At 33.7% G+C, this 27,724-nt stretch overlaps 1 protein-coding gene across 1 annotated transcript; it reads right to left on the reverse strand.

Annotated features, from left to right (window-relative positions):
• Positions 1–934: 934 nt before the first annotated feature.
• LOC143250398 (uncharacterized) lies at positions 935–20,175 on the reverse strand. Its single transcript, XM_076500851.1, has 3 exons — positions 20,021–20,175; positions 19,737–19,820; positions 935–3,969 (listed from the first exon to the last, which is right to left on the reverse strand). Exons 1-3 carry the CDS (start codon positions 20,030–20,032, stop codon positions 3,625–3,627), a joined length of 441 nt encoding a protein of 146 aa, XP_076356966.1. The 5' UTR covers positions 20,033–20,175; the 3' UTR covers positions 935–3,624.
• Positions 20,176–27,724: the final 7,549 nt, after the last annotated feature.

Below are 27,724 nucleotides of genomic sequence, written 5' to 3' on the forward strand. Positions count from 1 at the left end.
TGCTAGCCGTCCCTAATTTAGCAGTGTAAGACTAGAGGGAAGGCAGCTAGTCATCACCACCCACCGCCAACTCTTGGGCTACTCTTTTACCAACGAATAGTGGGATTGACCGTCACATTATACACCCCCACAGCTGGGAGGGCGAGCATGTTTAGCGCGACGCGGGCGCGAACCCGCGACCCTCGGATTACGAGTCGCACGCCTTACGCGCTTGGCCATGCCAGGCCATATTAAATAATCTAACAGAAAACATAATTGTACGTGTTCTTATTAACAGAAAACAAAACCCTGAGTTTTAATTAACAGAAAACAAGACTATGAGTTTTTATTAACAGAAAACATAACCATGAGTTTTTATTAACAGAAAACAAAACCATAAGTGTTCTTACTAACAGAAAACAAAACCCTAAGTGTTCTTACTAACAGAAAATTAAACCCTAAGTGTTCTTACTAACAGAAAATAAAACCCTAAGTGTTCTTACTAACAGAAAACAAAACCCTAAGTGTTCTTACTAACAGAAAATAAAACCCTAAGTGTTCTTACTAACAGAAAACAAAACTCTAAGTGTTCTTACTAACGGAAAACAAAACCCTAAGTGTTCTTACTAACAGAAAATAAAACCCTAAGTGTTCTTACTAACAGAAAACAAAACCCTAAGTGTTCTTACTAACAGAAAATTAAACCCTAAGTGTTCTTACTAACAGAAAATTAAACCCTAAGTGTTCTTACTAACAGAAAACAAAACCCTAAGTGTTCTTACTAACAGAAAACGAGCTCCTCCCAAGTGATAATGCGAACAGAAAAATAAGATAATAATTGTTCATATTAAACTGAAAGCAAATATCGCCCACAGAATTATATAAATTTCTAAATATCATGCATTACACAAGAATATCTGGAAATAAAAACCATTAGTTGTAATGTATCTTACTCAGTGATGTCGAGAAACACACTTGTAGAGAAATATATATGTATCTTACTATTGTAGTTCCGTCTTTAGGTCTTATAAAAGTGAAAGTCCATTGTAGAGCCGAAAAACAACAACCACTTAGCGATCAGTAGGTTAAAATTGGTGACGGTTATAAATAATAGACTCTGGGGGTGTCTGCCCTGGCAATTTATCACTTCATAAGGTTGAAAGTTCAATTTTATATTCAGGGTACCATGTGGTTCAAAAGATGTTGGATGTGATTCGAACAAAGTGGTCTGTTTGTTGTTCCCATTCAGCATATATAATAATGTATTAACCACACTGTATCTGTTATATCCAATGTCGACGAGTCCTTTCGTCCAGTGCTAGAACTCTAGCCCTGCTTGGATACTACGGGCACGACAATGGTTTACAACTGTTTGTAAACGTTAGGACAAAAGATTCGTTCTAACAATATATTATCTATCTATTCTGATTCATATATTATCATTTATAATTTGTTTATAATCAGTATGCGTATTACTCAAAAGAAGCAACAAAGCAGAGAGCAGGCTATTCTTACTGGTTACATTCACTGGTAGGCCAGAGGTAAGTTAAGAAATAAAAAAAAAATATAGAAACTGTTTTCAGTTGTTCAGTTTTCAATTGGTACGAAACGAATGTTTGAAGACTATTTTTAATTAAGTGACCAGCTCTCGTTAATAGGTCGTAACTTAAATATAAGACTTCCAACAGTATCAGTCACTAGCACCCTCGCTATGGACAAAGCGCGTGCAACTTATGTTGTTTTATCTAAACAAACACAAGTTTTTGATTCCGGAACGAGTCACTCGCGTTGGTTGTTATTTTATTCCATAATATTTTAATATATCGCAAGATAAAATAGAAAATACATTTTTAGCACACATGTTAAAGCGCTACCTATTAGATGTTTTAGTAATATAATAATCTGTAGAAAAGAAACTGCCACCGAGTGCAGTGTCCAATGTTTAGTGGACCCGCTTTCAGCTTTTACAAATGTTTTTCGTACCTGACGATGACCGAAGAAAGTCGAAACGTTGTTCGCTCCTCTACGTAAAGTAATTTTCTCAACCCAAACGAGCCGTGTTTACATAAATATTTCTATACGAGTGGGTTTTCTCGTCATCACTGAAATGTTTGTCGTTGTTAAAACTGTGCTCTGGGTACTGCGCATCATTTGTACGCTGGTCTGTTTGAGTTGTCGTTGTTCAAACTGTGCTCTGGGTACTAGGCATCATTTGTACGCTGGTCTGTTTGAGTTGTCGTTGTTCAAACTGTGCTCTGGGTACTGCGCATCATTTGTACGCTGGTCTGTTTGAGTTGTCGTTGTTCAAACTGTGCTCTGGGTACTGCGCATCATTTGTACGCTGGTCTGTTTGAGTTGTCGTTGTTCAAACTGTGCTCTGGGTACTGCGCATCATTTGTACGCTGGTCTGTTTGAGTTGTCGTTGTTCAAACTGTGCTCTGGGTACTGCGCATCATTTGTACGCTGGTCTGTTTGAGTTGAGGACGTTTCGTGATACGAGGTCGATTTAACGTACGATTTCAGTTTCATCTCGCACATTTTGGTTTCAGTTTCATCTCGCACATTTTGATTTCAGTTTCATCTCGCACATTTTGGTTTCAGTTTCATCTCGCACATTTTGGTTGATCGATGTGAATATTGTACTTAGTTTTAACAACTCTTATAAGTTTATATATATATATATATATATATGATTGAAGCCATGTCACTCAAAGTATAACAGGTTCAATGCCATAAGAGAAGCCAAATACCTTTTATTGTAAAACTAAATGAAAGCTAGAAGCACTTTTATCATACGCGATTAGCACTTTTCGTATTCCCACGCACTTGACTTATATAGTACGAACTTTTGAGATTAGGTTCATATAAACCCCAAGTACTGTAGACACATATTAAACATGTTTGTATTTATTCTTGGTATTGATGTTTACATAGTTTTGTTAAAACATCATTGAACGTCAACAGAACATTTCACTCGTCTGAGTGTCTTCCTATTCTTCTTATGAGTATCATTTCTAATTCTTAAGTATGATATTTTGTTTAACTTATAGAACTCTCATATGTTGTTAACATGTTCCTATGAATTACTTGTTGTTTTTTAAACCTGATATTGAATCTAAGGTTTATGCAATCACGGAAACAATGGGTTGACAGGAAACAAGAGATAGGGAAAGGTTTATGAAATATTGTATTCTTGGCGTAGTTATTTGGTTTTACATAAACAGATTAATCTCACAAAAAATAAATAATTATTACGTTTACTGTAACGACTTTAAAAGTTCGTAATAGAATAAATTAAATGAAAGTATAAATATTGTTTTCATCTGTTATCCATAACCATTAGATGTAGATAAGCTGATGAGAAATGAATATAAAAACTGTTTTCAATTGGTCTGTTATCAGTAGGTACGAAACGGATGTTTGAAGATTATTTTTAATTAAGTGACCAGCTCTCGTTACCAGGTCATAACATAAAGATAACCCTTTGTTTTCAATGATCAACTTCAGTTAGTCGTGGTTAATTCTACTAAAATCATAAAACTTTCACAGCTGCCAAAACACTCGTGGACAAATTCGTATTTATAGCTGTTTTTGTTTGTTTAACAAATATAGAATATTAACTATAAAACACACCTCAATACCTTCTTAAAATGAAACTTGTGCTGGGAGAAAATCTTTGACATAAATGTAGCCAAGCGAATACAGCCTGTCAATGTTGGCAGGGGGATATACAGGAACAAAATCTTTACGTACATTGGCAGGAGAAAACTCAAGGGGCACATTTTTTAACGGGGCCCGAAAATTAACTGGAATGTGGCCACTAAATGGCGGTAAGGTTGCGGCAACTAGACGATCGTCACGGGGTCTTGGTGTCAGCGCAGCTGGGAGAGAGGTGCTACTTAACGTAGCGCCAGCTGTTGGTCCTCTTCGAAAGTAAGCAATTCCTCGGTGGTTATCAGTGTGGAGAGAATAAGCGAAGTTTCCGTTGTTCTGTAAAAATAAATACAAAAATCAAATAAATTAGCTTGAAATCAAATCTTTGTTTATAAACTTTGGATTTATGTATCATTACTACTTCAGATGTCTAAACCTTCCTGTTGTAATGTACCACTAGAATTCAGTTACAAATATTCAAATGATTACTACATCAGATGTCTAAATCTTCCCGTTGTAATATACCACTAGAATTCAGTTACAAATAATCATATGATTACTACTTCAGTTGTCTAAATCTTCCTTTTGTAATGTACCACTAGAATACAGTTACAAATATTTAAACCAATTCCCAATTCCTAAGAACCAAACTGCTAGAATCAGATGTAGTTAAAATAGACAGTCAAATTGTAGTGATAAGGCAGACACAGTTTATTTACAAAATATTCATGTAACAAAGGAACAAAGTGATGTGAGTACAAGTAACACATAATACAAAAATAAATACAACAAATAACACAAACTTTAGTTTTTGCCTACACTGCTGATAACGCAAGCACTACCAGTTCAACCTGCTGTTAACACAAACACAACTTCCGCTATAAACTGCTGTTAACACAAACATAACTTGCAGTTCAAACAGCTGTTAACACAAACACTACATCCAGTTCAACCAATTAATGAAACAAACACAATTTCCACTATGGACTGTTCCTGAAACAAACACTAATTCCAGTTCAAGGTGCTGCTAACATAAACATTATTTAAAGTTCAAACTGCTGATAACACAAACACTGCTTCCAGTTCAACCAATTGATGAAACAAACACAACTTCCACTATGGACTGTTCCTGAAACAAACACTACTTCCAGTTCAAGGTCCTGCTAACATAAACATTATTTAAAGTTCAAACAGCTGTTGACACAAACACTGCTTCCAGTTCAAGGTCCTGCTAACATAAACATTATTTAAAGTTCAAACAGCTGTTGACACAAACACTACTTCCAGTTCAACCAATTGATGAAACAAACACAACTTCCACTATGGACTGTTCCTGAAACAAACACTACTTCCAGTTCAAGGTCCTGCTAACATAAACATTATTTAAAGTTCAAACAGCTGTTGACACAAACACTGCTTCCAGTTCAAGGTCCTGCTAACATAAACATTATTTAAAGTTCAAACAGCTCTTGACACAAACACTGCTTCCAGTTCAACCAATTGATGAAACAAACACAATTTCCACTATGGACTGTTCCTGAAACAAACACTACTTCCAGTTCAAGGTCCTGCTAACATAAACATTATTTAAAGTTCAAACAGCTGTTGACACAAACACTGCTTCCAGTTCAACCAATTGATGAAACAAACACAATTTCCACCATGGACTGTTCCTGAAACAAACACTACTTCCAGTTCAAGGTCCTGCTAACATAAACATTATTTAAAGTTCAAACTGCTGATAACACAAACACTGCTTCCAGTTCAACCAATTGATGAAACAAACACAACTTCCACTATGGACTGTTCCTGAAACAAACACTACTTCCAGTTCAAGGTCCTGCTAACATAAACATTATTTAAAGTTCAAACAGCTGTTGACACAAACACTGCTTCCAGTTCAACCAATTGATGAAACAAACACAATTTCCACCATGGACTGTTCCTGAAACAAACACTACTTCCAGTTCAAGGTCCTGCTAACATAAACATTATTTAAAGTTCAAACTGCTGATAACACAAACACAACTTCCCCTGTAAACTACTGCAAACACAAACGCTACTTCCAGTTCAAACTGCTGAAATAAACACAACTTGTAGTTTAAGCTGTTGCTAATACAAACGTTACTTCCACTTTCAACTGTTCCTGATACAAACACAACTTCCAGTTTAAGCTGTTGCTAATACAAACACAACTTCCAGTTTAAGCTGTTCCTGATACAAACACAACTTCCAGTTTAAGCTGTTCCTGATAGAAACACAACTTCCAGTTCAAGCTGCTGATAGCACAAACACAACTTCCCCTGTAAACTACTGCAAACACAAACGCTACTTCCAGTTCAAACTGCTGAAATAAACACAACTTGTAGTTTAAGCTGTTGCTAATACAAACGTTACTTCCACTTTCAACTGTTCCTGATACAAACACAACTTCCAGTTTAAGCTGTTGCTAATACAAACACAACTTCCAGTTTAAGCTGTTCCTGATACAAACACAACTTCCAGTTTAAGCTGTTCCTGATACAAACACAACTTCCAGTTTAAGCTGTTGCTAATACAAACGTTACTTCCAGTTTCAACTGTTCCTGATACAAACGTTACTTGCAGTTCAAATTATGGTTTACTCGTGTATAAAGTAACAATTATAAATGCCACTGGTTGAACAACATCCAATGTTTTACATAAGTGTAAAGTAACAGTTATAAATGCCACTGGTTGAACAACATACAATGTTTTACATAAGTGTAAAGTAACAGTTATAAATGCCACTGATTGAACAACATACAATGTTTTACCTAAGGGTAAAGTAACAGTTATAAATGCCACTGGTTGAACAACATACAATGTTTTACCTAAGTGTAAAGTAACAGTTATAAATGTCACGATTGAACAACATACAATGTTTTACCTAAGTGTAAAGTAACAGTTATAAATGCCACTGGTTGAACAACATACAATGTTTTATTTAAGTGTAAAGTAACAGTTATAAGTGACACTGGTTGAACAACATACAATGTTTTACTCGTGTATAAAGTAACAGTTATAAATGCCACTGGTTGAACAACATACAATGTTTTACCTAAGTGTAAAGTAAAAGCTATTAATGCCACTGGTTGAACAACATACAATGTTTTACCTTAGTGTAAAGTAACAGTTATAACAGTCACTGGTTGAACAACATACAATGTTTTACCAAAGTGTAAAGTAACTGTTATAAATGCCAGTGATGGAACTTTTATTTCTTGTATAGTCAACTGTTATTTTGTTGTTCAGTCCTTATATGTAACAACGTCGCTCAGAAATGTTTTATATAATCTCTTATATAGAGTTTATCTCACAAAGGTTCTTGGCTTTCTCAACCATTTAAAATAATATTGGTGATTTGTAAGTGTTTTTATCATAAAGCTATCAAATGGGCTATGTGTGCTATGCCCACAACTGGCACCGAAACACAATTTTTATCGTTGTAATCCTTAAATATGTCGTTGAACCACTTAACGTGCTGTTTGAAAAAGAAAATAGTGTAGAGATACATTTTATCTTGTTTGTTGAAAACGTGTAGTAAACTTGAAATTTCTTGATAGTAGTGATTGAAAGACAAGTTATGTCATGCATTAAATACTATGAAATACTTGTAGAATTAAAATGTTTTTATTTTCTGAATTAGTGAAAACTACAACCTCCACCTTTAAAATGTGGTAATAGTGAGAAATTGTTTCCTGAGAAACTATTTGTAAAATAACCATTATTTCACTTGTTAGACGCAAAATGCAGTTTTTTTCTTTATATTTATTGGCCTTCAGATTTTGGCCAGCAGTGTATGTTTGTATTAGCAGTAGTTTGTAGTGTAAGTAACATTTGTGTTAACAGTACCTTGTAGTTTAAGTAGTGTTTGTGTTAACAGAACCTCGTAGTGTAAGTAGTGTTTGTGTTAACAGTAGTTCGTAGTGTAAGTAGTGTTTATGTTGAGAATAGTTGGTAGTGTAAGTGGTGTTTATGTTGTAGTGTATGTAGTGTTTGTTACAGCAGCTTTGTAGTTTTTGTGTTAACAGTAGTTTGTAGTTTAAATAGTGTTTGCTTTAACAGTAGTTTGTAGTTTAAGTAGTGTTTATGTTAACACTAGTTTGTCTTTCCACAAATTTACTGAATGTTCCTCTACAGAGAACAAACTGTAATTAAAATCCTATTTATATACAAAATACTCCGCAAACAGTAGAATGTAAAATTTATTTATATATATGTATTATTTTTCTTGGACCTAATAAAATTTCAAGGCCTTCTTGGATCGTTTGATCCCAGCCATGACCTTGGATTTATAGATCCCTTCCATCAGGTGGCTCTGTTAAAAGGTTGTCCTGTGTGACCCACTTTGTCCGAATAATATCGATTTGTTTCTTGTCATCGACTCTTCATCATGCAGACTTCATCGTAACCATCCAATCCATTAGCTTTGGATTTCTCTCTGTCTCTATATCCACCAGACATTCGCCAAATTTATCAGAAAACAAACATAATCATTGAAGTCCTCGACTGTTTCACAAGATCTATAAAGGGATAACATTCATGAACACCCTAGTTTTGGAAAGTGAAAATCCTGTCTGGGAAAAACTAAGTCGCGGACGGTGTTCAGTTAATATTTATAAACATATTAAAACGTATGTTCTTCACACAGTAGGCTTTTCAAGCCTTATTTTCTATCGAAGTAAATCAACGTATCTATTTCATATAGTGGGCTTTAAACAGGTTATATTAACCATAAATAAAATACTGTATGTCCTTCATATATTAGACGTCAAAACAATTACTTTACACGTTACTTTAACATTATACGTTTCTCAACCAGTTTTGCCTAAAACTGTGAATTTATATCGAAATATAACATTGTAAAAACTGTTATATAATTTATAAGTAAATCATATCACATTTACGCTTACTTATTTAAACTTCGTGATATTAATATTTTCTATAAACATTCCACATCATGTAGAAAAGTTTCTACCTTGTTGTTAGAGGGAGCTGTCATACCTTCAAAGACTAAGTTTCAACAAAAGGTACGATTTTTTTAATTAACACTGTTTCAAATAAAAACAGCTTAACCATAAGTAACATCAGGAGCTGGTATGTTCTGATGGTTATGATTCAATAAAAACAGCTTAACCATTTGTAACATCAGGAGCTGGTATGTTCTGGTAGTTATGATTCAATAAAAACACCTTAACCATTTGTAACATCAGCAGCTGGTATGTTCTGGTAGTTATGATTCAATAAAAAGAGTTAACCATCAGTAACATCACGAGCTGGTATGTTCTGGTGGTTATGATTCAATAAAAACAGCTTAACCATAATTAATATCAGGAGCTGGTATGTTCTGGTGGTTATGATTCAACAAAAAGAGTTAACCATCAGTAACATCAGGAGCTGGTATGTTCTGGTAGTTATGATTCAATAAAAAAGCTTAACCATCAGTAACATCAGAAGCTAGTATGTTCTGGTGGTTATGATTCAATAAAAACAGCTCAACTATCAGTAACATTAGGAGCTGGTATGTTCTGGTGGTTATGATTCAATAAAAACAGCTTAACCATTTGTAACATCAGGAGCTGGTATGTTCTGGTAGTTATGATTCAATAAAAAAGCTTAACCATCAGTAACATCAGAAGCTAGTATGTTCTGGTAGTTATGATTCAATAAAAATAACTTAATCATCAGTAATATCAGGAGCTGGTGTGTTCTGGTGGTTATAATTCAATATAAATAGCTTAACCATCACTAACGTCAGGAGGTGGTATGTTCTGGTGGTTATGATTCGATAAAAACAGCTTAACCATCAGTAACATGAAGAGCTGGTATGTTCTGGTGGTTATGATTCAATATAAATAGCTTAACCATCAGTAAAATCAGGAGCTGGTATGTTCTGGTGGTTATGATTCAATAAAAACAGCTCAACTATCAGTTACATAAGGAGCTGGTAAGTTCTGGTGGTTAATTGAATATAAATAGCTTAAACACCAGTAAAATCAGGAACTGGTATGTTCTGGTGGTTATGATTCAATAAAAAAACTAAACCATCACTAACATCAGGAGCTGGTATGTTCTGGTGGTTATGATTCAATAAAAATAACTTAACCATCGGTAAAATCAGGAGCTGGTATGTTCTAGTAGTTATGATTCAATAAAAACAGCTAAACCATCAGTAAAATCAGAAGCAAGTATTTTCTGGTGGTTATGATTCAATAAAAACAGCTTAACCATCAGTAACATCAAGAGCTGGTATGTTTTGGTGGTTAATTCAATATAAATAGCTTAAACATCAGTAAAATCAGGAGATGGTATGTTCTGGTGGTTATGATTCAGTAAAAACATATTTACCATCAGTAATATCATGAGCTGGTATGTTTTGGTGGTTATGATTCAATATAAATAGCTTAACCATCAGTAAAATCAGGAGCTGGTATGTTCTGGTGGTTATGATTCAATAAAATAGCTAAACCATCAGTAACATCAGGATCTGGTATGTTATGGTGGTTATGATTCAATAAAAATAACTTAACCATCGGTAAAATCAGGAGCTGGTATGTTCTGGTGGTTATGATTCAATATAAATAGCTTAACCATCAGTAAAATCAGGAGCTGGTATGTTCTGGTGGTTATGATTCAATAAAAACAGCTCAACCATCAGTAACATCAGGAGCTAGTATGTTCTGTTGGTTATGATTATATAAATAGCTTAACCATCAGTAACATCAGGAGCTGGTATGTTCTGTTGGTTATTATTCAATAAAAACAGCTTAACCATAAGTAACATCAAGAGCTGGTATGTTCTGGTGGTTGTGATTCAATAAAAAGAGCTCAACTATCAGTAACATCAGGAGCTGGTATGTTCTGGTGGTTTTGATTCAATATAAATAACTTAACTATCAGTAATATCAGGAGCTGGTGTGTTCTGGTGGTTTTGATTCAATATAAATAGCTTAACCATAAGTAAAATAAGGAGCTGTTATGATCTGGTGGTTATGATTCAATAAAAACAGCTTAACCATCAGTAACATCAAGAGCTGGTATGTTCTGGTGGTTGTGATTCAATAAAAAGAGCTCAACTATCAGTAACATCAGGAGCTGGTATGTTCTGGTGGTTTTGATTCAATATAAATAGCTTAACTATCATTAATATCAGGAGCTGATATGTTCTGGTTGTTAATTCAATATAAATAGCTTAAACATCAGTAACATTAAGAGCTGGTATGTTCTGGTTGTTATGATTCAATAACAAAGCTAAACCATCACTAACATGAGGATCTGGTATGTTCTGGTGGTTATGATTCAATAAAAACAGCTAAACCATCAGTAACATCAGGAGCTGATATTTTCTGTTGGTTATGATTCATTAAAAACAGCTAAACCATCAGTGACATCAGGAGCTGGTAGATTCTGGTAGTTATGATTCAATAAAAATAACTTAACCATCGGTAAAATCAGGAGCTGGTATGTTCTGGTTTTTATGATTCAATACAAACAGCTTAACCATCAGTATCATCAATAGCTGGTATGTTCTGCTGGTTATGATTCAGTAAAAACATTTTTACCATCAGTAATATCAGGAGCTGGTATGTTCTGGTGGTTATGATTCAATATAAATAGTTTAACCATAAGTAAAATCAGGAGCTGGTATGTTCTGGTGGTTATGATTCAATAAAAACAGCTCAACTATCAGTAACATCAGGAGCTAGTATGTTCTGTTCGTTATGATTCAATATAAATAGCTTAACCATGAGTAACATCAGAAGCTGGTATGTTCTGTTGGTTATTATTCAATAAAAACAGCTTATCCATCAGTAACATCAAGAGCTGGTATGTTCTGGTAGTTATGATTCAATAAAAAGAGCTTAACCATCGGTAAAATCCGAAGCTGGAATGTTCTGGTGGTTATGATTGAATAAAAATAACTTAACCATCGGTAAAATAAGGAGCAGGTATGTTCTGGTGGTTATGATTCAATAAAAAGAGCTCAACTATCAGTAACATCAGGAACTGGTATGTTCTGTTGGTTATTATTCAATAAAAACAGCTTAACCATCAGTAACATCACGAGCTGGTATGTTCTGGTAGTTATGATTCAATAAAAAGAGCTCAACTATCAGTAACATCAGGAACTGGTATGTTCTGTTGGTTATTATTCAATAAAAACAGCTTAACCATCAGTAACATTAAGAGCTGGTATGTTCTGGTGGTTATGATTCAATATAAATAGTTTAAGCATCAGTAAAATCAGGAGCTGGTATGTTCTGGTGGTTATGATTCAATAAAAAGAGCTCAACTATCAGTAATATCAGGAGCTGGTATGTTCTGGTGGTTATGATTCATTAAAATAACTTAACAATCAGTAATATCAGGACTTGTATGTGCTGGTGGTTTTGATTCAATATAATTGGCTTAACCATCGGAAAATCAAAAGCTGGTATGTTCTGGTGGTTATGATTCAATAAAAATAACTTAACCATCGGTAAAATCAGGAGCTGGTATGTACTGGTGGTTATGATTCAATAAAAACATCTACCAATCGGTAAAATCAAAAGCTGGTATGTTCTGATGGTAAAGATTCAATAAAACAGCTTAACCATCGGTAGAATTAGGATCTGGTATGTTCTGGTGGTTATGATTCAATAAAAATAACTTAACCATCGGTAAAATCAGGAGCTGATATGTTTTGGTTTTTATGATTCAATACAAACAGCTTAACCATCAGTATCATCAATAGCTGGTATGTTCTGGTGGTTATGATTAAATAAAAACACCTTAACCATCAATAACATCACGAGCTGGTATGTTCTGGTAGTTATGATTCAATAAAAAGAGCTTAACCATCAGTAACATCAGGAGCTGGTATGTTCTGTTGGTTATTATTCAATAAAAAAAGCTAAACCATCACTGACATCAGGAGGTGGTATGCTCTGGTAGTTATGATTGAAAAAAAGAGCTTAACCATCGGTAAAACCCGAAGCTGGTATGTTCTGGTGGTTATGATTCAATAAAAATAACTTAACCATCGGTAAAATCAGGAGCTGGTATGTTCTGATGGTTATGATTCAATAAAAACAGCTTAACCATCGGTAGAATCAAGATCTGGTATGTTCTGGTGGTTATGATTCAATAAAAACACCTTAACCATCAATAATATCAATAGCTGGTATCTTCTGGTGGTTATGATTCAATAAAAACACCTTAACCATCAATAACATCAGGAGCTTGTATGTTCTGGTGGTTAAGATTCAATAAAAACATCTACCAATCGGTAAAGTCAAAAGCTGGTATGTTCTGGTGGTTATGATTCAATAAAAATAACTTAACCATCGGTCAAATTAGAAGCTGGTATGATCTGGTAGTTATCATTCAATATAAATAGCTTAACCATCATTAAAATCAGAAGCTGGTATGTTCTGGTGGTTATGATTAAATGAAAAAGCTAAACCATCAGTAACATCAGGAGCTGATATTTTCTGTTGGTTATGATTCATTAAAAACAGCTAAACCATCAGTGACATCAGGAGCTGGTAGATTCTGGTAGTTATGATTCAATAAAAATAACTTAACCATCGGTAAAATCAGGAGCTGGTATGTTCTGGTTTTTATGATTCAATACAAACAGCTTAACCATCAGTATCATCAATAGCTGGTATGTTCTGCTGGTTATGATTCAGTAAAAACATTTTTACCATCAGTAATATCAGGAGCTGGTATGTTCTGGTGGTTATGATTCAATATAAATAGTTTAACCATAAGTAAAATCAGGAGCTGGTATGTTCTGGTGGTTATGATTCAATAAAAACAGCTCAACTATCAGTAACATCAGGAGCTAGTATGTTCTGTTCGTTATGATTCAATATAAATAGCTTAACCATGAGTAACATCAGGAGCTGGTATGTTCTGGTAGTTATGATTCAATAAAAAGAGCTTAACCATCGGTAAAATCCGAAGCTGGAATGTTCTGGTGGTTATGATTGAATAAAAATAACTTAACCATCGGTAAAATAAGGAGCAGGTATGTTCTGGTGGTTATGATTCAATAAAAAGAGCTCAACTATCAGTAACATCAGGAACTGGTATGTTCTGTTGGTTATTATTCAATAAAAACAGCTTATCCATCAGTAACATCAAGAGCTGGTATGTTCTGGTAGTTATGATTCAATAAAAAGAGCTTAACCATCGGTAAAATCCGAAGCTGGAATGTTCTGGTGGTTATGATTGAATAAAAATAACTTAACCATCGGTAAAATAAGGAGCAGGTATGTTCTGGTGGTTATGATTCAATAAAAAGAGCTCAACTATCAGTAACATCAGGAACTGGTATGTTCTGTTGGTTATTATTCAATAAAAACAGCTTAACCATCAATAACATCAGGAGCTGGTATGTTCTGGTAGTTATGATTCAATAAAAAGAGCTCAACTATCAGTAACATCAGGAACTGGTATGTTCTGTTGGTTATTATTCAATAAAAACAGCTTAACCATCAGTAACATTAAGAGCTGGTATGTTCTGGTGGTTATGATTCAATATAAATAGTTTAAGCATCAGTAAAATCAGGAGCTGGTATGTTCTGGTGGTTATGATTCAATAAAAAGAGCTCAACTATCAGTAATATCAGGAGCTGGTATGTTCTGGTGGTTACGATTCATTAAAAATAACTTAACAATCAGTAATATCAGGACTTGGTGTGTGCTGGTAGTTTTGATTCAATATAATTGGCTTAACCATCGGAAAATCAAAAGCTGGTATGTTCTGATGGTTATGATTCAATAAAAATAACTTAACCATCGGTAAAATCAGGAGCTGGTATGTACTGGTGGTTATGATTCAATAAAAACATCTACCAATCGGTAAAATCAAAAGCTGGTATGTTCTGATGGTAAAGATTCAATAAAAACAGCTTAACCATCGGTAGAATTAGGATCTGGTATGTTCTGGTGGTTATGATTCAATAAAAATAACTTAACCATCGGTAAAATCAGGAGCTGATATGTTTTGGTTTTTATGATTCAATACAAACAGCTTAACCATCAGTATCATCAATAGCTGGTATGTTCTGGTGGTTATGATTAAATAAAAACACCTTAACCATCAATAACATCACGAGCTGGTATGTTCTGGTAGTTATGATTCAATAAAAAGAGCTTAACCATCAGTAACATCAGGAGCTGGTATGTTCTGTTGGTTATTATTCAATAAAAAAAGCTAAACCATCACTGACATCAGGAGGTGGTATGCTCTGGTAGTTATGATTGAAAAAAAGAGCTTAACCATCGGTAAAACCCGAAGCTGGTATGTTCTGGTGGTTATGATTCAATAAAAATAACTTAACCATCGGTAAAATCAGGAGCTGGTATGTTCTGATGGTTATGATTCAATAAAAACAGCTTAACCATCGGTAGAATCAAGATCTGGTATGTTCTGGTGGTTATGATTCAATAAAAACACCTTAACCATCAATAATATCAATAGCTGGTATCTTCTGGTGGTTATGATTCAATAAAAACACCTTAACCATCAATAACATCAGGAGCTTGTATGTTCTGGTGGTTAAGATTCAATAAAAACATCTACCAATCGGTAAAGTCAAAAGCTGGTATGTTCTGGTGGTTATGATTCAATAAAAATAACTTAACCATCGGTCAAATTAGAAGCTGGTATGATCTGGTAGTTATCATTCAATATAAATAGCTTAACCATCATTAAAATCAGAAGCTGGTATGTTCTGGTGGTTATGATTAAATGAAAAAGCTAAACCATCAGTAACATCAGGAGCTGGTATATTCTGGTGGTTATGATTCAATAAAACATCTTAACCAACCGTAAAATCAGGAGCTGGTATGTTCTGGTAGTTATGATTCAATAAAAATAACTAAACCATCAGTAATATCAGGAGCTTGTGTGTTCTGGTGGTTATGATTCAATATAAATAGCTTAACCATAAGTAAAATCAGGAGCTGTTATGATCTGGTGGTTATGATTCAATAAAAACAGCTTAACCATCAGTAACATCAAGAGCTGGTATGTTCTGGTGGTTGTGATTCAATAAAAAGAGCTCAACTATCAGTAACATCAGGAGCTGGTATGTTCTGGTGGATTTGATTCAATATAAATAGCTTAACTATCAGTAATATCAGGAGCTGATATGTTCTGGTGGTTAATTCAATATAAATAGCTTAAACATCAGTAAAATCAGGAGCTGGTATGTTCTGGTTGTTATGATTCAATAAAAAAGCTAAACCATCAGTAACATGAGAAGCTGGTATTTTCTGGTGGTTATGATTCAATAAAAACAGCTAAACCATCAGTAACATCAGGAGCTGGTAGATTCTGGTAGTTATGATTCAATAAAAATAACTTAACCATCGGTAAAATCAGGAGCTGGTATGTTCTGGTTTTTATGATTCAATACAAACAGCTTAACCATCAGTATCATCAATAGTTGGTATGTTCTGATGGTTATAATTCAATAAAAATAACTTAACCATCGGTAAAATCAGGAGCTGATATATTTTGGTTTTTATGATTCAATACAAACAGCTTAACCATCAGTATCATCAATAGCTGGTATGTTCTGCTGGTTATGATTCAGTAAAAACACCTTTACCATCAGTATCATCAATAGCTGGTATGTTCTGGTGGTTATGATTCAGTAAAACACCTTTACCATCAGTATCATCAATAGCTGGTATGTTCTGGTGGTTATGATTAAATAAAAACACCTTAACCATCAATAACATCACGAGCTGGTATGTTCTGGTAGTTATGATTCAATAAAAAGAGCTCATCTATCAGTAACATCAGGAGCTGGTATGTTCTGTTGGTTATTATTCAATAAAAACAGCTTAACCATCAGTAACATTAAGAGCTGGTATGTTCTGGTGGTTATGATTCAATATAAATAGTTTAAGCATCAGTAAAATCAGGAGCTGGTATGTTCTGGTGGTTATGATTCAATAAAAACAGCTCAACTATCAGTAACATCAGGAGCTGGTATGTTCTTGTGGTTATGATTCAATAACAAAAAGATTAACTATCAGTAATATCAAAAGCTGGTATGTTCTGGTGGTTCTGATTCAATGAAAAGAGCTCAACTATCAGTAATATCAGGAGCTGGTATGTTCTGGTGGTTACGATTCATTAAAAATAACTTAACAATCAGTAATATCAGGACTTGGTGTGTGCTGGTAGTTTTGATTCAATATAATCGGCTTAACCATCGCAAAATGAAAAGCTGGTATGTTCTGATGGTTATGATTTAATAAAAATAACTTAACCATCGGTAAAATCAAGAGCTGGTATGTACTGGTGGTTATGATTCAATAAAAACATCTACCAATCGGTAAAATCAAAAGCTGGTATGTTCTGATGGTAAAGATTCAATAAAAACAATTTAACCATCGGTAGAATCAGGATCTGGTATGTTCTGGTGGTTATGATTCAATAAAAATAACTCAACCATCGGTAAAATCAGGAGCTGATATGTTTTGGTTTTTATGATTCAATACAAACAGCTTAACCATCAGTATCAACAATAGCTGGTATGTTCTGGTGGTTATGATTAAATAAAAACACCTTAACCATCAATAACATCACGAGCTGGTATGTTCTGGTAGTTATGATTCAATAAAAAGAGCTCAACTATCAGTAACATCAGGAGCTGGTATGTTCTGGTGGTTACGATTCATTGAAAATAACTTAACCATCAGTAACATCAGGAGCTGGTATGTTCTGTTGGTTATTATTCAATAAAAAAAGCTAAACCATCACTGACATCAGGAGGTGGTATGCTCTGGTAGTTATGATTGAAAAAAAAAGCTTAACCATCGGTAAAACCCGAAGCTGGTATGTTCTGGTGGTTATGATTCAATAAAAATAACTTAACTATCGGTAAAATCAGGAGCTTGTATGTTCTGATGGTTATTATTCAATAAAAACAGCTTAACCATCGGTAGAATCAGGATCTGGTATGTTCTGGTGGTTATGATTCAATAAAAATAACTTAACCATCGGTCAAATCAGAAGCTGGTATGATCTGGTAGTTATCATTCAATATAAATAGCTTAACCATCATTAAAATCAGACGCTGGTATATTCTGGTGGTTATGATTAAATGAAAATAATTTCACCATCGGTAAAATCAGGAACTGGTATGTTTTGGTGGTTATGATTCAATAAAAACAGCTAAACCATCACTGACATCAGGAGCTGGTATGCTCTGGTAGTTATGATTGAAAAAAATAGCTTTACCATCGGTAAAATCCGAAGCTGGTATATTCTGGTGGTTATGATTCAATAAAAACAACTTAACCATCGGTAAAATTAGGAGCTGGTATGTTCTGGCGGTTATGATTCAATAAAAAGAGCTCAACTATCAGTAACATCAGGAGCTGGTATGTTCTGGTGGTTACGATTCATTAAAAATAACTTAACCATCAGTAACATCAGGAGCTGGTATGTTCTGTTGGTTATTCTTCAATAAAAAAAGCTAAACCATCACTGACATCAGGAGCTGGAATGTTCTGGTGGTTATATCATTCTAGCAGTTTTTTGGTTAGCAGTTTGAATTCCGTCTATGTTGACGTTTGTATATTCAGAAATGGAGTAATATTCATTATACCTGAATGGTTACCACGTAGAATCATGAGACACAATATTATGAAGAAGAGAACCACAGTTTTCCTGGAAAGAATCGGCTGTTTAATTAAACCACACATTATCTAATCAAGAAAATGACGTTGTGCATCATACGTTAAGGCTAATGTCACGAAACAAGGTACTCCAACCCACCAAAAAAGAATAAAGTATTTGTTTGTAGTCAAACACAAAGCTATACACTGGGCTAACTGTGCTCTGACCACCACGGATATCGACACTAGGATTCTAGTGTTGTAAGTCCACAGACATATTACTGTTGTATTACTACGCCACTGAGGGCAACATTCAAGAAATATGATGAATGATTTGTTGAGTTTAGTAAGATTTGTGGTTGGTGAATCAGACAAAGTTGATTTTGTTTACTAAAGTGTGAGTTCACTGTATTATATTATAATAAGATTTAAGGTTGGTGAATCAGACAAAGTTGATTTTGTCTACTAAAGTGTGAGTTCTTTCCCTGTATTATATTGTAATAAGATTTGAGATTGGTGAATCAGACAAAGTTGATTTTGTCTTCTAAAGTGTGAGTTCTTTCACTGTATTATATTGTAATAAGATTTGAGGTTGGTGAATCAGACAAAGTTGATTTTGTCTTGTAAAGTGTGAGTTCTTTCACTGTATTATATTGTAATAAGATTTGAGGTTGGTGAATCAGACAAAGTTGATTTTGTCTTGTAAAGAGTGAGTTCTTTCACTGTATTATATTGTAATAAGATTTGAGGTTGGTGAATCAGACAAAGTTGATTTTGTCTTGTAAAGTGTGAGTTCTTTCACTGTATTATATTGTAATAAGATTTAAGGTTGGTGAATCAGACAAAGTTGATTTTGTCTTGTAAAGTGTGAGTTCTTTCACTGTATTATATTGTAATAAGATTTAAGGTTGGTGAATCAGACAAAGTTGATTTTGTCTTGTAAAGTGTGAGTTCTTTCACTGTATTATACTGCACGTGATACCAAAGTTTACAAATGGTTTTAAAATCATGTTTTCATTGTACCTACCTTTCAACTTAGGCTGTATCCAGTATAGATTCACCTTTACCTTCTATGTTTTAGTAAGTCACATATCACTTTGATCGACTCAACAACTTAGTTTTCTCGGCTATATGAGTTCCCCTTATATTATATTCTTTTAAATTTTTCAACTCTAATAATTTCCTACATACTGTGCTGTTACATTATACCTTCTAATATGTTTATTATAATTAATTTTCTATCTTTTTGAAAGTAAAATATTTTTCACTTTATCTATAATTCAACATCATTATCAACTTTTACTGTAACGATTCATTTCTAGTGATTTTTATTTTGTCAAAATGTTCGTTACTTTATCCTGTAGTCTCTACACTGTCATATGTTTCATCTATGATGTTGTTCGTGTACAGGCACGACTATAAACAAATAATATATTAATTTTTAAACTTACGTCATGATACTTGTTAGACACTGCAGATGGCTCTCCTCTAACTTCTGACAAGGTTATTACGTTAACAGCTATGATGAGAAATACCTACGAAGGAAGAGATTCGATAACAGTTTGAAATCTTACCTCATTATTTTAATAAATTATCATTCATTCTTTTCAGATGTTTATTTTGAAAGCAAAGTAAGTTAATATAGCAGAAAAACTGTCAGTTGTTTATTCGTTATTAAAGTATGTAACTTCACTTAATAGATGCTCTTTGATATAATGAGTAGGGTTAAACTTACCTTCTTTATCATGGTGTTATGTTGCTAAGCCTGAAACCTCTTAGTTATCTCCCAGAATTCGATTTCATGTAACTGGAGATACTTAGGGCTCTTTTATAAACTTAGTCCAGTGACGTACCTCACGGATACGGCGTAACATAATTGTATTCTACACTTTATTCAAACCAAGCCTGGCTGTACCAGACTAGATATCACGTGTCTTATCAGTAAAACATAGATTTATAGTGCAAAAAAAGAAAACCAGGATACCCCACCCATTTCTTCAGGTGTTTACCGTCAGTATTTACCCTAGTCTTAATAAAAAACAAAACAAAAACTTTCGATAATTGTCTATTTGGTAAAGCCCAAGGAAAACTAAACATAAATTGGTCGAACTTTCACCAACATAATTTCGTTAGATTTACTGTAATTCATTTAGATATTCGAAATCGGAAAGTTCAAGTTTATTATGGTTATGTACCATCACAAGAACCATAGAGTTATATAATTACAAAAATAAGTACCATCACAAGGACTATAGAGTTATATAATTACAAAATAAGTACCATACAAGGACTATAGAGTTATATAATTACAAAAATAAGTACCATCACAAGGACTATAGAGTTATATAATTACAAAAATAAGAACCATCACAAGGACTATAGAATTATATAATTACAAAAATAAGTACCATCACAAGGACGATAGAGTTACATAATTACAAAAAATAAGTACCATGACAAGGACTATAGAGTGATATTATTACTGCAAATGAGTACCACTACTGGGACTGTAGAATTATATACATACAGGAAATAAGTACCATCACAAGGACTATTGAGTGATATAATTACAGGACATAAGTACCATTACAAGGACCATAGAGTGATATAATTACAGGAAATAAGTACCACTACTGGGACTGTAGAATTATACAGATACAGGAAATAAGTACCATCACAAGAACTATAGAGTGATATTATTACAGGAAATAAGTACCACTACTGGGACTGCAGAATTATATATATACAGGAAATAAGTACCATCATAAGGACTATAGAGTGATATAATTACAAAAAATAAGTACCATCACAAGGACTACAGAGTGATATTATTACTGGAAATAAGTACCACTACTGGGACTGTAGAATTATACAGATACAGGAAATAAGTACCATCACAAGGACTATAGAGTGATATAATTACAGGAAATAAGTACCACTACTGGGACTGTAGAATTATACAGATACAGGAAATAAGTACCATCACAAGAACTATAGAGTGATATTATTACAGGAAATAAGTACCACTACTGGGACTGCAGAATTATATACATACAGGAAATAAGTACCATCATAAGGACTATAGAGTGATATAATTACAAAAAATAAGTACCATCACAAGGACTATAGAGTTATATAATTACTGGAAATAAGTACCACTACTTGAACTGAAGAGTGATATAATTACAGGAAATAAGTACCACTACTGGAACTGTAGAATTATACAGATACAGGAAATAAGTACCATCATAAGAACTATAGAGTGATATATTACAGGAAATAAGTATCACTACTGAGACTGTAGAATTATACAGATACAGTAAATAAGTACCACCACAAGTACTATAGAGTGATATAATTATAGAAAATGAGTACCACTACTGGGACTGTAGAATTATACAGGTACAGGAAATAAGTACCACCACAAGTACTATAGAGTGATATAATTACTGGAAATAAGTACCACTACCGGAGCTGTAGAATTATATACGTACAGGAAATAAGTACCACCACAAGGACTATAGAGTGATATAATTACAAGAACTAAGTACCACTACTTGAACTGTAGAGTGATATAATTACAGGAAATAAGTACCACTACTGGGACTAGAATTATACAGATACAGGAAATAAGTACCATCACAAGGACTATAGAGTGATATAGTTACTGGGAATAAGTACCACTACTTGAATTATAGAGTGATATAATTACAGGAAATAAGTACCACTACTGGGACTGTAGAATTATACAGATACATGAAATAAGTACCACCACAATGATTATAGAGTGATATAATTACTGGAAATAAGTACTACTATTGGGACTGTAGAATTATATACATACAGGAAATAAGTACCATCACAAGGACGATAGAGTGATATAATTACAGGAAATAAGTACAATCACAATAACTATAGAGTGATATTATTACAGGAAATAAGTACCACTACTGGGACTGCAGAATTGTATACATACAGGAAATAAGTACCATCATAAGAACTATAGAGTGATATTATTACAGGAAATAAGTACCACTACTGGGACTGCAGAATTGTATACATACAGGAAATAAGTACCATCATAAGAACTATAGAGTGATATAATTACAGGAAATAAGTACCACCACAAGGATTGTAGAGTGATATAATTACAGGAAATAAGTACCACCACAAGGATTGTAGAGTGATATAATTACAGGAAATAAGTACCACAACTGGCACTATAGATTAATAGAAATATATGAGGTAATTACCACCACTGGGATTGTAGATTGATATAGATACAAAAAATAAGTACTACCACGAGGACTAGATAGTGATATAATTTCAGAAAATATGTACTATCACTGGGACTGTAGATTGATATAGATAGAGGAAATAAGTTTCACCACTGGGTCTGTAGATTGATATAGATAGAGGAAATAAGTTTCACCACTGGGACTGTAGATTGATATAGATACAGGAAATAAGTTTCACCACTGGGTATGTAGATTGATACAGATACAGGAAATAAGTTTCACCACTTGGACTGTAGATTGATATAGATACAGGAAATAAATTTCACCACTGGGAATGTAGATTTATATAGATAGAGGAAATAAGTTTCACCACTTGGACTGTAGATTGATATAGATAGAGGAAATAAGTTTCACCACTGGAACTGTAGATTGATATAGATAGAGGAAATAAGTTTCACCACTTGGACTGTAGATTGATATAGATAGAGGAAATAAGTTTCACCACTGGAACTGTAGATTGATATAGATAGAGGAAATAAGTTTCACCACTGGGACTGTAGATTGATATAGATAGAGGAAATAAGTTTCACCACTTGGACTGTAGATTGATATAGATACAGGAAATAAGTTTCACCACTGGAACTGTAGATTGATATAGATAGAGGAAATAAGTTTCACCTCTGGGACTGTAGATTGATATAGATAGAGGAAATAAGTTTCACCACTGTAACTGTAGATTGATATAGATAGAGGAAATAAGTTTCACCTCTGGGACTGTAGATTGATATAGATAGAGGAAATAAGTTTCACCACTGGGACTGTAGATTGATATAGATAGAGGAAATAAGTTTCACCACTGGGACTGTAGATTGATATAGATAGAGGAAATAAGTTTCACCACTGGGACTGTAGATTGATATAGATAGAGGAAATAAGTTTCACCACTGGGACTGTAGATTGATATAGATAGAGGAAATAAGTTTCACCACTTAGACTGTAGATTGATATAGATACAGGAAATAAGTTTCACCACTGGAACTGTAGATTGTTATAGATAGAGGAAATAAGTTTCACCACTGGGACTGTAGATTGATATAGATACAGGAAATAAGTTTCACCACTGGGACTGTAGATTGTTATAGATACAGGAAATAAGTTTCACCACTGGGACTGTAGATTGATATAGATACAGGAAATAAGTTTCACCACTGAGTCTGTAGATTGATATATATTAAGTGCCACCACTGAGACTGTACTGATACAACTATATGTATAACTACCAATATGGATCACTGTAGAGTGACAGTGATACATCTAAAGGAAATAAGTCACTCTACCGTGCACCGTAAAGTGATCCACTCTTAACTTGTTATAACAGAAGTAGCATGGCGAATATCGTGTAGGTTTCAAGGAAAACAAAGATTTTCAAATGGGGAATAACAAACATCTGTGTAAGTTTTATTAAACTCAATGATAAGGAAAATGGTAAATATGGGTTTTAAAAACTGCCCGGATTATTAGATTAAACGTATAAACAGTAGTTCGATAAGGCAATGCTAAAGTTGTTTTTTACCTAATGGGTGGGTCTTTAAGTGCCAAAAATGCGGAAGTATATGAAGTTTGATCTTCTAGAAAAGCCTGCTAGCTGTGGAAGTCGAATGAAAAAGTTTAAAGTTGTTCTACTGTGTATCTACTGGGCGGTTTTTATCATCTAATTTTTACTTTTATGGTATGTTATAGTACTGATTCTGAACGTTACTGTGTTAAGTGTGTAAATAGTGTATTATAAACAAATATATAAACCAGTAATTATTTTTGTTATTAACACGTTTTAACAGCTGATCCTTTTAAAATCAATTTCGTGTCGTCTGGCAGCTGAAAATCATTTAAAAACCTGTAACGACTGTGTTGTGTATAACGTTAATTTTAATAAAGTTCGAGATACGAAGTAAAGCAAACAAAAATATAATTGATTTGTGGTTTTCTCTTCAAAAACAAAAAGTTTTATCGATGGTTAAATGTAGTTATATATTGTAATAAAATCCAGTGGAAACACTAGGGTCAGAATACTTAACAAATGTAATAAAATCCAGTGGAAACACTAGGGTCAGAATACTTAACAAATGTAATAAAATCCAGTGGAAACACTAGGGTCAGAATACTTAACAAATGTAATAAAATCCAGTGGAAACACTAGGGTCAGAATACTTAACAAATGTAATAAAATCCAGTGGAAACACTAGGGTCAGAATACTTAACAAATGTAATAAAATCCAGTGGAAACACTAGGGTCAGAATACTTAACAAATGTAATAAAATCCAGTGGAAACACTAGGGTCAGAATACTTAACAAATGTAATAAAATCCAGTGGAAACACTAGGGTCAGAATACTTAACAAATGTAATAAAATCCAGTGGAAACACTAGGGTCAGAATACTTAACAAATGTAATAAAATCCAGTGGAAACACTAGGGTCGGAATACTTAACAAATGTAATAAAATCCAGTGGAAACACTAGGGTCAGAATACTTAACAAATGTAATAAAATCCAGTGGAAACACTAGGGTCAGAATACTTAACAAATGTAATAAAATCCAGTGGAAACACTAGGGTCAGAATACTTAACAAATGTAATAAAATCCAGTGGAAACACTAGGGTCAGAATACTTAACAAATGAAAAGCTTTTCTCTGCCAATTACAAGTATCGAACCTCGAATTTTAGCCAGCTAGTCATATAGCACATATAATAAAGGATAGAAAGGTAAGTTATAATTAGAATTTTAGCCAGCTAGTCATATAGCACATATAATAAAGGATAGAAAGGTAAGTTATAATTAGTTTTGTTTTTAATTACCCTATCTGTTTCTTTTTAAGCACTTTGGATTATCTGCTCTATCAACCGCAGGAATCGAACCCTGAATGTTCCTGTTGGAAGTCCATAAACTTACTGCTGTCCCACTTGGGATCCAATAAACACGAAACATTTAATTTTAAGGTTTTCTTGAAGAATTCGATTCTTACACTTTGTAAGTTTAATGAACTTGTACCAATTTTTATAAATGCACATGTATTGTCTTCAAATATGTCCTGACATCACTATTTGACATAAAGTTTTGTAGAAATTATGCAATGGTTCCATTTTCTAATCTTAGCCTTCTACAAAAATGTAGAAAATGCCCTGTTACATTTTTTTAAAATCTATGTTAAAACAATTTTATTTTAAAAATGTCCTGCTTCCATTTTCTGTAGCAGCTCTTTGTTTATCCTCTCATTTTATTTTCTCTTTCATTTCTTTTGTTTTTATATAAAAAACACACCGATTAAGGTCTCTAATAAGGAAATTTAAAGATACAAGAAATCTATAACAAGATGATATGTGTGTTAAATCAAGAGGAAAATAACACAGATTCACTGAGTCAAGGGAAAATTACAATAAAGTTACAGGAACAGCAAACTAAATATTATGTTTGTAATGACCTTTGACCCACTTCTCATGTTGACATACAAACAGTAATTTCAGTTTTTTTTAGATACAAAACATATTATAACTAGAGGCGCTGTAGTAACTAGAACCACGACAGAACAAAACCGTTGGTGAATACGGTGACAACTGTTTCACGTCACTATGTCACTTTAATATAGAAAAGTGGTAAGTTCTTTCTTCTTGTTGGGTATATGAAGTGAACAGTTAACCTCCACAACGCCACCTGTTGATATGAATCTGAACTCGTAGTTTTATGTTTTAACGAATGTATTTTGGTTATTGTAATTATGAGTTGCTCTTCATTCCCGCTAGGTTACAAATCAAAACATACTTTCATAAAGACGCTACTTGTGATCCAATAGCTTCTTTTGATGATTGAAATTTGAATCTAACGATGGGTTAGATTAATTAATTTTAGAATAATAATCAAAACAAAAGTATTATATCTGATCACAACATAGCGAATGTCCGTAAACAGTAATGGGTTAACTACACGGATATAAGGTTATGTACAGCATTACCTCTTACGTTACCAATTTTATCCAGTTACAATATACCCATGTGTTTTCATCTTTAACTTATCCATTTGACAAAACATCTTGACACTGTTTATGCAACTGGGAATGTAACGTAGCACATACAGAGTAACGGAGTTACACATAGAGCACATACACACAGAGATACACCCTTGTACACACACTCACAAAGTCTATACATCTGTACGTTTCACTTTATTTGAATAAATATTTAATACGTTTAACAGTGGGCACTAAGAAAGATCGTGTAGAAACCAAATACACGGTCCACGGACTTTCATATCGTCCTTCAAAACTTGCCAAATCATACAGTGAACAACAAAAATGTTTTCTAAGAAACTACGCGAATCTTGTACTTTCGTATGGTTCTTCAAGCTTTCCGAGTCACCCATTAACATCCACTTTAAGAAACTTGTTTGTTTCTAATGTGTACCGTAAAAAACCCAATTAGAAGTTGATTAGTCAATCATAATTCTAGGTTACACCAACTGGTGCTACGTACGGCTGTGACGTAATGAATCACAGAAAACCCAGGTGGCGAGTGTGTCCTCAATGGTAGTTGACAGTCAATTACTGTGTTTTGTAACCTTTGTCGGTACCCATGTATATCTGTAGTGTCAAGTTATAATCACTAGAACAACCTACCGAACGTTAGAAAATGTCCATAACTGACTTACTGTTGTGTTATCACTGATTTTTCAGGTCACATCTTATAAGAAAAACAAACTTTTGAAACAAAGAAATGAAGTCAGGAAAAAGACAGTGATACTAAAGTGGAGAGAAGAGAAGTGCTCTGCATCTAGAATATGTCTACCTAGAAAAAAAAAAGTTTCATGGTATCTGTCATGATAAACAAGGTTACCTTTAATATTAATGGTTAGGTCCATAATGACCACAACCCAATTTGTAGTATTTATATATAGAAGAGATGGCAGATATGTGTGCATTTATTTAAAACACGAGCCAGTAATAACGTTTCGTCTTTCTACGTCATTATCAGGTTAAAGATGAGGTTTGACAAATATTTACAGCGCCCCCTACATTATCGTTCTCTCCACAATCAATGAATTTCTTAACATATCAGCCGTTTCTATACGCTATGTTTCAGTTTTTACCAATCTGGTGAGCTTGACTTTCTTTGTCAGTAAACAGCAGTGTTAACAGCTGTGAATTCACACC

The sequence above is a fragment of the Tachypleus tridentatus genome, chromosome 5 (genome assembly GCF_004210375.1).
Source record: "Tachypleus tridentatus isolate NWPU-2018 chromosome 5, ASM421037v1, whole genome shotgun sequence".
NCBI classification, from domain to species: Eukaryota; Metazoa; Arthropoda; class Merostomata; order Xiphosura; family Limulidae; genus Tachypleus; species Tachypleus tridentatus.

Bases quoted from the DNA above. Each gene is read 5' to 3' on its own strand.
- LOC143250398 (XM_076500851.1), bottom strand. The intron at 3,970-19,736 runs GTAAGTTTAAAA...TTATTTTTACAG, and splicing joins TGTCTAACAAGTATCATGAC to AACAACGGAAACTTCGCTTA.